General features: G+C 41.7%; 1 protein-coding gene across 2 annotated transcripts in view; it reads right to left on the reverse strand.

The window, feature by feature from the left end:
• Positions 1 to 12,917, reverse strand: part of LOC138106400 (ankyrin repeat and MYND domain-containing protein 2) — a 26,489-nt gene extending 13,572 nt beyond the window's left edge. The window contains exons 1-2 of one of the 2 annotated variants that reach the window (XM_069006950.1): positions 12,707 to 12,917; positions 8,014 to 8,078 (exon numbers count right to left, since the gene is read on the reverse strand). In XM_069006950.1, the coding sequence (XP_068863051.1) occupies positions 8,014 to 8,078; positions 12,707 to 12,917 (276 nt within the window). Of the gene's footprint in view, positions 1 to 8,013; positions 8,079 to 11,682; positions 11,842 to 12,706 lie in introns of those variants that run through there. The other variant, XM_069006951.1, reaches the window with a different exon arrangement.
• Between the last annotated feature and the right edge of the window lie 161 nt (positions 12,918 to 13,078).

Genomic DNA, 13,078 nt, shown 5'->3' on the forward strand with positions numbered 1-13,078 from the left:
CACACAGCTCTCGTTAGACTTTAACAGTCACAGCCTCAAGCCCTGCTGGTTTGATCAACTGCCCCAGCAGGAAAAGCATTCGCTTCAGCATGGGAGGACTGAGGTGTAACTATAAATGTAAAGCTGGGCAAACCCCAGAGGAAATTTTCAGAACTAGGGTGAACTGTCAGTGCAGGCTCTCTCCCTCTTCAAGGGCAGGGAGAAGCATGTTGCTGTTTGAGAAAACTGCATGACACTCCATTTTTAGAATTTAGTATGCTTCTTCCAGTATGCTGTTTATTTTCACTTAACATCAGGTCAGGATTCATGTTATCAGCCAAGACACTTTAACTGCCCAAGAACACCCTCCAACACTGCATACCAGGGAGTGTGCTTTAATTTGTCCCTGAGGGAAATGAAAATGGCATTCTGTTCCTTTCTTTGCCAGTCAAGGCTGTGTGCTTGAGTACACTCATGTACACCATTACTGCAGCTCTGTAGATGCCTGGTAATGCGATACCCAGAAATAATGTAATTATCAGTTTGAGCCCTAATATATTTCTTGTTTCAATTTATGACAGAGTGAAACCCAAGTAAGTTTAATTTACCAGCATAACTTTAAAAAAAATTCTGAAGGTGAGGGAAATGGGAAAAGTTAAAATTAGGATAATTTTAAGGCATTATATTGTCATCATTTTCCATCCTAACTGAAAATAATAAAAAGTGCTTACTTGATGCATTATATTTTAGTAACCCACATATTTTGGTAAACTGCATTACAAATTGCCATTAAAGAAACTGTTGGGGAAGATGAAACAGGAAAGCCTTATAAATATGATTGCCTAACAAAAGATTTTGGGAATATGAAAACTATAAGCGACATCAAAATGAAGGCCACCTTTGAGATATAAAGTCTTAGTTACTGAACAACTAGAAAACAATGGTATAGCCGGCTGAAGGTAATCCCCTCTTGATTAGACAATACCCTCTGCTTGCAGACAGGTCCAAGGGTCAGAGCAGACCCTACTAGCTCAGCAGAAGGGGTCCAAGGAGTAGTTTTTAGAAGTTAAAATGTAACACTCTATGGTGATGTAATAACTCTTATAGGCTGTATGTAAATGCTATAGGATTTGCACCTTGTATCAGATTGGCTAGTGAGAATTAGAATATTCAGTACAGAAGATGATTTATTGTATTGTAACAAGGACCTCGCTCTCTTAGGTCTTAGCTCTTTTCTCTCTTAATTCGTCTCTCTTACGCTCTTAACTCTCTTAGCCTCTTGCTCTTGCTCTTAGCTCTCTCTCTCTCTCTCTCTCGCTCTCTCTCTCTCTTACACCTTGGGCCTGCTTGGAGCTGCAGCTGGCAGCTCTAAGCAGTGCCCTTGTACCCATGCCCTTTGCAATAAACAGCGTGCCCAAAGATCTGCTTATAGAGATCTCTCGTCTCCGGCCGGGCCCGACCGAACCCCCCCTCATCCCGATCAGTTTCTACAGAAACAAAATACTCAAAGACATCACTTCATGAATATGAAACAGACTGGTTTTGCTAGGTTTCACTTGGGGTGCCACTAATGTGAAATAAACTTTCTTTCCTACTATATAAAATGTGCTTTTTTGTATTACATTTCATTATGTTATGTCAAAAGCAATTTTACAGGCCAATTCCAGTCTGGAGTCACAGTAGGGATTTGTCTTCTTTAGCAGCACAGAAAGATACTGCAGTAAGAGAATATAAACACAGCACGGTTTTCCATGGGAGAAAGAATTTTTAGAAAACAATGATGTTTAAGTTTGGTTATATCTTGAAAGCCAGTTGTTTCAATTAAGATCTGAAGATTATATGACAAAGGAAAGAATTGGGTTTGTTTTATCCTGTCCTCCCAGAAAACTGTTTTTAAAATCCTTTGATTAAATTTTGGAAGTGTCAGGCTGTGGTGTGGATCAAAAAAACATATCAGGCAGAAAATACGTGGACAGTTGCTATAAAATTGGATTTAAAGTCACATTAATATCAGTTTCTCACATTCACAGCAAACAAAAGAGGGTTTCACACAAGTTTATCTGGAAATGCTTGGTATCCTGTATTATGTCCCTACACTGAAACTGGCTTGACTGCAAATACTTTTCTCAGCTTGAATGTCAAAGACAGGTCCAGCGACAGTCTGTTTTCTCACAGATGACATTTGAATTGTCAATACAACATACTTAAAAGATGAAACTTGCAGATGGTTTATTAAGCATACAGATGAAACAAATTTTTGCCCCAATATGAAAAATCAGATGAAGGATCCATTTACCACGCAACATTCTTCTGACCAAAAAAATCGAGCCTTTTAACCTTATTCCCTACGACAAAAATTAATCCTTCCCAGTTTCTAGTTTGTTTTGCAGGGATGTTACAAGGTAACATCTCTTCTCTCCTGCAGGGCTGTAAGTGTTCCCTGTATGTCTCACCATACAAGCTGAATAGAGTTTGCAGTGCCTCTAGAAATCACCTGGCTCTTCTCTTGACTGGGCTCTCCAGCTCACCAACCAACAAGGCCTTCCTGGCATAACACGGCTCTTGGCACAGCCAACCTGGCCATTACAGACCATCCTTCCCAGTTCCTCATGTTGAAAATAACCCAAAAACAGACTGAGGAATGGGCTTCCAAGAACTATGTTGACCTAATGCTGCCATGGTGGGGAAGTCAATTCATGAAAAAAACCCAAACAATGAACTGTGGGGTCAGTGGGCTGAGGCAGCTAACAAGGGAAGAAAAGGATGTGTAACGAGGTGGAAGGGGCAGGCAGATGAGTACTAAAACCAGGGAGGGTCTGGACTCCACCACCGGACACAGAGGAAGAAGAAAGCAGGTCAGTCTATCTCCCTTCAGCACCCAGCTGAGGTGTGCTTGAACAGGATGAATAAAAACAAATTTATAAAGATAATAAACTAGAAAAGAACCTTCTGCCTCCTAGGAACTACAAAGGAAGTTTCCAACAAAACTCTTGCTCAACCTTCATCAACCAGAGGAATAGGGAAACACAGAATAGCCAGGGAACAAGAAATGGGACAAACAAACAAACAAAAATACACAAACTATCTCCCACTCCAGTCACATGTGCATATTTGGAACAAAATCTCTCCATTTTGTGAGCATTTATACACTCATGCTGTGTAAGAACACAGACATCATGTGTATTTTTAAAAAAACATTGTTTTGTGGATAACACAATGACAATTCACTACTGAAGTAGTCACATAAACCTGTGTTACTCTAGTGAAAAGTGCAATCCAAGTGCTCCCAACATTCCCACGCTCACTTCACCCTTCTTCTCAACCACAGAACCTTGTTAAGATGTGGCATACAGGCTGGATCACACTGTAGCAGTCCCTCAGCAGGTGCTGGGGTACACTAAGACACTGCACATGTGAGCACCAGCTATTTAAATAGAGTAGCAAAAGTAGAAAAAATGAAAGGGAAAGGGCTGTCAAACCCTAGCTGAAAAGCTGCTGTAGACACTTGTATGCCAGCAATATCAAAGCATTCACCTCTCCCTTTCCCAGCTCATTTTCCAATGAGGAACCCAGCCCCACATTAACACAGAAAGAGTGTCTTATTTTACCCTTTAGCTTCAGGCAACTATACCAGTTCTATTCAATTCAGAAAATTATAAACAAAACACACAACTGTAGGTTTGGCTTTTATTTGAGACAGTATTTGGGACATTACTAAAAATGACATAAAAAGAGCAGGTGCTACAAGGCAGAAACACTTGTTGATGTGTATCTTCAAAATCAACTATCTGGTACTGAATGCTGCTAGTCTAAAAATACAACTTCACTCTTCACTGGATGAAAGCCTTTAGAAATTTCACCCTTCAAGCTTTTGAGTAAGATTGCTCTTACACATCTTAAACTTCCTAAAGAAGGATTTGGAAGGAGGTCAACAGTTACATGCACAAATAGTTTTCACTGTAGCTAAGTATGGACTAATTAGAATATGAAATACTGTTCAGTAAGTGTTGATCACAGCCATAGATCTTCTCCTTTATAGTCATCCTACTCAGCTGTTGGTTTCACATATGTAACACATTAGATTCCTCTGATGATATTTCAGTTCATCTGCAGTGATGAAAAGTTAAAGCCTACATCAATCAATAACCTGAATCGAAACCAGATAATTCTTAACAGCAGTGGCATTTTCCTTGGTTTGTGTATTTTGAAGTACTGTGTACAAAATATCAAGACAAAACTCTTCCTCCTCAATAAAGGCCAAGGATCTGGCCATTTTCTGCTAGCATAGGATGTTCATACCAGAATAGAAAGATAAACTACCTGAAGAATCCTCCACTGAACATACTCAGTATGAGTGAAGCTACACACACCTCAGCTATGAATAAGCAGGCTGCTGCTGTAATTCCCAGGAAGTTTTGGTTCTGCAGCACAAAGAAGGGGACTGGTTTTAAATGATGTATTACAGAACTGAACAGCTGAATTACCAAACTAGAGGAAAAAAGTAATGCTGCTAATGCCAGATGATAGTTCTTCATGTAAGAAGATTATGAACAACCTTACAGTTATTTTAAATACAGAAAAATTATGTACTTTTCAGGTCAACTCTGTTGGCCTGGTCTGCAGAAAATAGGGCTTGTAGTCCTACAGTACTCCTTCACAACCTTAACTACCAACATGATCAGAGGAAACTTCCACAGTTGGAAAGCCCATGTGCATCCTTGATCCTGCCTTTCTATAATAAACTGAAATGTTTTAGCTCCACGCTGTAGATGGAATTCAAGTTGGCAAATTGCCAACAAGAAGTCACAATATTTACAAGCTCTCCACTCTCTGGGGAAAGGAAAGTCCTGAACACTTTCTCCCATACTAGGTTTCCAAATTAGCAACCACTCCATTTATAATGGAACAAAAAATTACTAAACTGTGTGCATTTAAATGAAATATATTTGTATTTCTTTTACATCCATTTCTACATCCCATCTGTTTGTCCTAATGTTTTAGGACACCTGAATCTAAATGTCCCTATAGTTTTTAAGTGGCCAAACTGTTAAAAGACCAGTTTTGTAGAAAGGCCATTGCATTTCTTTGTTTTCATAAAGACAGTGATTAAGCCTAAATATCCTTCCTTTCTTCGTCTACCTAAATCCACAAAGACACAACAACAAAACCATTTATTTGGTCAGAAAGGATGCTGAGAAAAAACAGGACTGTATCTGCTGGATATCTCCAACCTTCTGGAAGATGGGCATCTGGGAGACTCATTTGAGTGAAGGGATCTTACACTATGGTGACACTCCCAGCAGAGCTCTGCAGACAGCAGGAGGCGAAGGGTGTGAGAGACTCTTGGAATAAGGGCAGGAAAAGCAAGCAGACTTAGAGGAGTAATTTTTTAGTTTTAAATACATGTACCAACAGCAGAAGCAGTGCTGAAATACTGCATCCAGCTCACGTTTACATTTTTGAAGAAGAAGCTGAAACAACTGGAAAGGATTTGGAAAAGAGCCACTATTACAGTTCATTTGCTGCAGAAACGTAACTTTAGGCAAGATACTTAAAAGGTCACTGCATCTGGAAAACATTAAAATGTGACTTAGTCCTTGTCTAAAGGTACATGGAGAAAGGACAGCTGATTGTCAGTAGTTTTTAATCTACAAGAAAGCGGATCCAAGCAGTTAGAATATGTGGTCAAACCAAAAATGAAAGGAACAGATTATGTGCTTATTTTTTTTAAATTAGGAGGTGCACTATGTAACAGCCTGCTTCTGAATGCTGTGGGTTCTTCAGCCTGTGGAAATTGTTAAATTGTGATTGCATGCTTGCTATACCACAGCTAGAAGAGAGAACTGCATTAAGCCTGTGCTCATTCTATGGATTGTCTCATGTAAAAACGTCTTTAAGGATGGAAATGAGTTCCTAACTGAATTGAGCTTCCATTTCAATACCTAAGCATTCCATCTTCAGGGCTTCTTTACTTCTTAACATTAATAAAATAAGTAACAGTAATAATATAAATGTGAATTTTAGGATAAGCAACTAAGGCTACAGAGAAAAAAAATAAGACTTGATGCATTGAGAGCCGTCACCAGTTGTGGCAACAATGAATAACAGATGAAGCTGACGTTTAACTGGGATTTCACACACTCTTACTTATGTATAGATATTAGAATAACACATTGGAGCAAAAATGGGTTATAATAGAAAAATTCTAAAGCTGACATGGCTGACGGCTTTAAGAATCCTAAACAAATCTGAACTCTCTGCTGTTTAATATGCATGATTACACACCATTCTTGGGGATAAAAAGGAGTCAGCAAGAAGTTCATTGCATAAACTTTTTAAGCTTTATGGGCCTTGTGTGTATTTAGTCAGATGTAAGCCTTAGACAAATACTGTTAATACTATTTCTTCTACAACAATAGCCTGAGGCATAACTCAGATACGGTTTCTTTGAATAAGCCATATCCTCTCAACATTAAATCCTGCATGTTGCACTAATACTGCAGCAAAGGTGCAGTCATTCAGCACAACTTCAGCAATTACACTTAAGGAAAACCTTTTGATGTCCATACAATAAAGCACATTTGCAAACATATTATACCTTGGGTTCTTAAAGTTCACTGTAAAGCTTAGTTTGACTAGTTTTACAGGAACTTGTTGAAATTAATACACTAGAAATTCAGGTTTAGTATTTAACTTATTTAAGAACAATCAGAAAATGGATCTGTTAGCAGAAAAAAAAGACTAATGATATTCCATGAAGATACCTGGTAGAAGAAGTGGTGATTTTCCTCCATTCAGCATTCCTGAGACCACACGTACAATATACCCTGTCCAATTTTGAGCCTTCCAGTGCAACAAAGACATGGATAAATTGCAACAAAATCAATGGAGTACCACCACTACATGGTAGGAAACTGAGCACTTGCACAGTAAAGAGAGGCTGCAGGAGCTGGGCTTACTCAGCCTGGAGGAGAGATGGCTTTGGCGGGACCCAACAGCAACCGGCCCCAGCTGACAGGGAGATCACTGAGAAGACAAACTCTTCACTTATGGTGGCAGGAGGGCAAGAGACATTGAGCCTAAGCTGAGGTTCAGACATAAGTGAAATACTTTTCCACCAAATCACAGTAAGAGAGTAGAACAAGTTGCCCAAAAATATTGTGCAGTCTCCATCCTTAGAGATTTACAAGGCCAGACAGGTCAAAACTCAAAGCAATCTCATCTGACCCTGGAGCTGAAGCTGCTTTGAGCCAAAGGATGAACTAGACACATTTCCAGAATTTCCCAGTGATTCCTATGAAATTATAAAGCTGTGAAAAAACGCACAAATTAACATTTAAATTGATAAATTACACATGGATTTAACATGCATGGTGGGGAATTAGTTTTGCTTGGGTGTTACATTTCATATTAATGTTGCATGCTTTAGAAAACATTGTAAAAAGAAAAAGAATAGGAAACATGGAGCAAACAAGGCTCCTTTCTCTGTGAACTTATTCCCATCTTCAGATAGCACTTCAGGATTTAATCTTCTACATGTCTACCATACCCACCTCTATAAAAGGCTGTGGTTGCATTTCTGATCTAGCTACTCACTCTCCAAGCATGTTTATGGTTTGGCAAAGACAAGGCTTTGGGCAATGAGACCCAAGCACGGGATGGGGACAGGTGTTGTGTCTGCCACAGAGGGACTAAGGAGAGGGACTACTGCTTGTGAAGGTGACAAGAAGTCAGGGAGCACCCCCACGTGTTTTGCTGCACTGTTTATCTTATCTTAGAGACAAAGCTCATGCTGGAACTTGAGAGAAAATACAGTGTAGTACTTCAAGTAACATTAAACTTCCTTAAAAAAACAGTAAGAACTCTTCAAAGATTCACTATTCATCTGCAGGCTGGAAATAGCTTGAGAATAACTCTGATTTTCAGGGCTATAGCAATTGCTGTTAGAGAAATGTTATTTAACAACATGAAGGCCTTCAGACCTAATATTTTCCTTATTAAACTCAGCATAATGTTTGTACAGTTTTGCAGTACCTCATCCAGGCAATTGACACGGACATTCTTGTTCCCCAGTAGCCTTCCAGCCTCCTCGGTGTTTCCTTTGATTAAATAAAAAAAGACACAAAGAGAGAGAAAAGGGGGTGAGAAACAGAATAAACTGAGAATCTGGAGGAAAATGGTCACTTCCATTTCTCATTAGAATCAAAATCTTTGTATGCTAACTGCTTGAGATGTAGATTAATCACCAAGAAATCAATTGCACTTGGAGAAGAGGCTTAGGAATGAACAGTGTTATGTTCCAGAAGCTAAAAGCCAAGAACTCACATCAAAGAGCAGTTGGAAAGCATGAACTACAAGTAAATATCCATTTTTTGTTAAGTAACTGATCTACACACACAAGAATGGGACACTCATATGTCTGATCATAAACAGCACATGAACAGTTCCGAATGTGTATAATGATACTGATAACACATTTTGTACTTTATCTCTTTTGGAGCATCTTTCGTCTAGAAGAGCTGTCTACATTCTCACAAAAACAAATTACCTCATTTCAAAGACTTTTTGGTCTAAAAGAAACATGCTTTATCATTTACTCACATCATTTTTCCTGTTTCAATTTGAAATCTGCAACATATCACATTCACAGAAGCTAAATGAGTTTGCATTTGGTAATAGACAATAGAGGTAGAAAGGACAAGGACCCAGGTAGCTTGATCATTCACATTTCTAGAAATTGCCAAATGCGTAAGTAGACTGAAGTCTGAAAAAAAAAATGTGCCAGGAAAAACAGGCTACACCTTTGTATTTTTCAATTCCCTACCAAAATCCTTTTGGCTAAGCCATAGTTCTAAGAACCTGATTTAAAGCCCATTGGAGGACTACCCAAATATTGCCAGTGCAGCTTCTACAGGCACAAACAAATAGAAATAAAAGAACATTCAAAGAGTCTGAGTTTGGAGAACATTTATTGCAAATTAACAGAAACTTCTAACCACCGATTCAATCATAAGCAAAGTTCTTTCAGCAGTGATGTGCTTAATAAAAATAAGCACTACATTCCTTATTTTAATGATTTTCATATGTATCTTTATACTTTCAGAAGGAGGTAGTCATCCAGCAATTTTTCAGCAAAACAGCTCTTGCAACTTCAGGTTTGGCTAAAAATCCTGTTACAAATACTAGAAATAATTTCTTCTCAAAAGGCTTTTTGGTGTGGTTTAACTACATGTAGTGGGTTCAGTTTGTAACCAGGCGGAAACACCAATTTAGTGTAGTGGTTTGGTCCAAAATAATCATTACTGTTTACCTTCTGTGAGATAAGAATTAGGAGAAAAGCAAAGCAGGCACAAAACTTGAAAGAATATAAAGAAGTTTATTATAGACCTAAAAGAAGGGGAAAAAAAAAATAAAATCATACCACACCTTCAGAACACTTCTCCTTCCCCCACCTTCCTCCCTTCTCCCACTGACAATGTAAAAGACAACCCTTGAGATGTTCAGTCTGTTTACCACTTCCATAATAACCTTGCTCAGTCCATTTAGGAAGAGGAGTCTCTCTTGCTTATGCTATGGAGACATCTCCACAAGAAATTCTCTCATGGCTTCAAGTATCACAACGAGACAGCCGCCCGGGTTGGTTCTCTGCTCGCATCATGTGAGAGTCCCTTCCCCCAACTTGCAGCTTTTCCCACAACTGCTTTCGAGGGTCCAATCTTGAGCTACTGGGGTACCATTTTAAGGTTGAGCTGTTCAGAAACAAAAGTGCTCTTCACCCATCTCTGGAAGCATTTTCATGTCTAAGAACAGAGGCCCTCCCCCTGTCCCTGGGAGCAAAGGGTCCTCCTCATCTTCATCTCTAGGACTATCTCTGGGAGCATCTCTAGGAACTGAGGTCTTCTCCTTCTGATTTGGAGCAAGAGTCCTCATCACTTCCATCTCTCCCTGTTCAAACTTCTCATCAAATTACAGCTGCTTCAGCATTTGCTTACTCCAGCGCAGGTGCTTTTGCTCACAAGTACAGTTTGAACACTCCACCCCCCATGCTTTCATGAAATTACAACGGGTACTCTGATATATCATAGTCCATCACCACCATAGCTTTACAACAGAATTTCAGCTTTAAGCATCTCCTCTTTCTCCTCCCTCAGGTTTTCAGCTCTTCACAGCATTAAAAGGGTTAATCTCACCCGGGCCTTGCAGCTGAAATTTTGCTTATTGCTGTTGGTCACACGATCTTTGCTGGGCAGCAGGGCAGCTTCAGCTGAATCTTCATCTTCAGCTGCACCGGAGAGGGGGAGTGGCCCGTCTGCATGTAGCAGGGCTGTGGGGGGCCGCGGGTGGAACAGGGCCCATCGGCTCCAGGATGGCTGTGGCCTGGCCACAGTACGGGCCCTGCAGCCACCTGTCCCAGTGCCAGAAACGAGACAGAGCTCCCCCGGGCTTTGTCCATTCTTAAATTTGGACCACAGAGGCGGTCAAAATTTTAAGTGGCTTAAAAAACTGTCCATATTCAAACTGGCCAGCTGATAGGTTCTGCCAGGTCATAGAACATCACTTCCAGGACTATGCTTGCTAACCCATGACACTACACTACAGAAGCTTTTACCATTTTTCTTTTAATTCATTAATTTAGGGAAAAAATGACAATCACCTGCTCACACACTTGATAAAGACCCCTGACCAACAGTCAGGGAACCATCAACTAACTTACTCCCCCAAACACACATGTATTCTAAACTTTAGAAGCTTCTTAAGAACTGGATTGATTTTCAGAAGAGCATCCCAGCCAAAGAACAAACATCAGTAAGAGCAAGTCTTCAAGGGGTGATCTTCAATTAAATTTTAATACAAGCAAAGTTGCATTTACAAACTTAGAGTTCTGCATGACAAAGCATTGAAGGATTTTCAAACAAGACACTAAACTGACGGAAGTCAGATTTCTAGAATTGGCCAGAGCTAAAAGTTGGAGCCAGGCTCTTCTTAGTGGTGCACAGTAGGAAGCCAACAGATAACAGGCAGAAATTGAAATAAAAGCAAGCTTTAGACTGGATACAAGGAAAAACATTTTCACGATGAACCCAGTAAGGGAAAGAGGTTGCTCAGAGACACTGTGCTGCCCTCCTCCTTGGAAGTTTTCAAGACCTGATGGGATAAAGCCCTAAGCAATCACATTTGACCTCAAGCTGACGTGTTTTGAGCAGGAGGTTGGCCTACAGACCTCCTGAGGCCCCTTCCAACCAGAATTATCCCATGAACCTAATCAGAAGCCTCAGGTGAGTTAGACAGAGGTGTCTGCAAGACGAAGGTCTGAAACTCTTATTAAACTGAGTCAATCAAACTGATTCTGGTCCACAATAAATTCACTGCTGACTGTCCTACACTTGTGTCTCTGACACACCGGAACATTTTAATACAACTGAGAGTGAAGCACCAAGTAAAATTTTCATGAGTTCAAATTGCCTGAAAACTACATACATAAATGCATGGAACATGTGAAGTGTTTTTAGTTTGCCTTCAACTAATTAACGTTGCTCATGATTTTCAAAATACCAGTTGGAGGGTAACTATTTAGTTGGGGCTATGAAATTCACGTTGTTGGACCAGGAAACTCTAATGACAGAAAGTTCCCCCGGCAACAAGCATGTGTGCCACATAGTGTGATAAATGTGCCACATAGTGTGATAAAACTGTGATAATTACATGAAACGCAAAGTCAGAGAAACACTGAATGGGTCCGGTTAGAAGGGACCACAGTAGCCTGGTTATCTGGTCTAACCTCCCTGCTCAAGCAGTATCATCCTAGAGCATGTAGAACAGAATTGCATCCAGACAGTTCCTGAATATCTCCAGTGAGGGAGACTTCACAACTTCTCTGGGCAATGTGCTCCAGTGCTCAGTCACCTGCACAGTAAAGAAGTTCTTCCTCTTATACAGGTGGAATTTCCTGTGCATCAGTTTCTGTCCACTGCCTCGTGTCCTATTGCTTGGCACCACCAGGAAGAGCCTGGCTGCATCATCTTGACACCCTTCCTTCAGATAGGCATTGATCCCCTCTCCTCTCTCTAAGAAGACAGTATAAGATAGTATGAGGGATAGTAAAATATGACAGTGTAAGGGATAAGAGGTGCCCAACACCCCAAAACAAGCTGAGTTTCTGGTAATGTGCGAATAACGTGTCTGCAAAGACGTCCTGGGCTGGCAACAGCACATGGGGAAAACCATAGAGCACGTTAGAAGATTGGATTACCCCCAAGAAAACTTCTCTTTTTTTTTTTTTTTTTTTTTTTTTTTTTGGCAGAGAACATTAACACCAATAATTAGGCAAATGTCAACAGACGTTACTAGTAAGACGTAAACTTTCCTTAGCAGAGTTAGACCCGCCCAGTTGAGCTTCCCCAGCCCAAGTGCAGCGCACCGCGCCCCCCAATGCACTCTCTGAGTGACGCGGGCCTGCCTGAGAGGGACCTAAACCCAGGGAACAGCCACTCTGCCCGGCAGAGAGAAGAGTGACGGGCCCGAAGGGCGGCGGGAAGGCAGGCGGCCCTCAGCGCCGTGACCCGAGAAGCGCGGCCGGGGGCGAGGGGAGCCCGGGACCGACCGGTAACGGCGCCTCACCGGCCGCCCCCAACGTGCGGGGACACAAAACCCCTCCCTGCGCACGGCCAGCGGGGCCCGTGGGAGCTGAGGCCCGGGGCCGCGAGCGGCGAGGGCCAGGAGGGCTCACCTGTGGCGATCACTGCCAGTAAGTCCTTCTCCTCCGCGCTCAGGTCGCCTTTCCTGGGGGGAGTCATCGCGCCCCCCGCGCACGGTAAGCCGGGATCAGCCCGGGACGGCGCCCGCAGCACCCCCGCCTGAGGCACCGCCCCCGCCCCGCTCCTCACGGCGCCTTCCGCCCGCAGCCCCGCCCTGCCGGGGCCGGCTGAGGGGCGAACCATTCCTGCCCAGGGATGGGGGTCGCCACGTGTCGGTCTTTCCCCCTTCGCCAGCTTCCCATACGGTGCTGCCGGACAGAAGGAGCCTGTCCGTTCTTGCCCGTATTTCCAAGTTGAGAAATACGTTCTTCTTTTCTTTTGTCTTCCCTTTTTGGCTTCTCTGT

Source organism: Aphelocoma coerulescens, chromosome 2, assembly GCF_041296385.1.
Source record: "Aphelocoma coerulescens isolate FSJ_1873_10779 chromosome 2, UR_Acoe_1.0, whole genome shotgun sequence".
Classification (NCBI taxonomy): domain Eukaryota; kingdom Metazoa; phylum Chordata; class Aves; order Passeriformes; family Corvidae; genus Aphelocoma; species Aphelocoma coerulescens.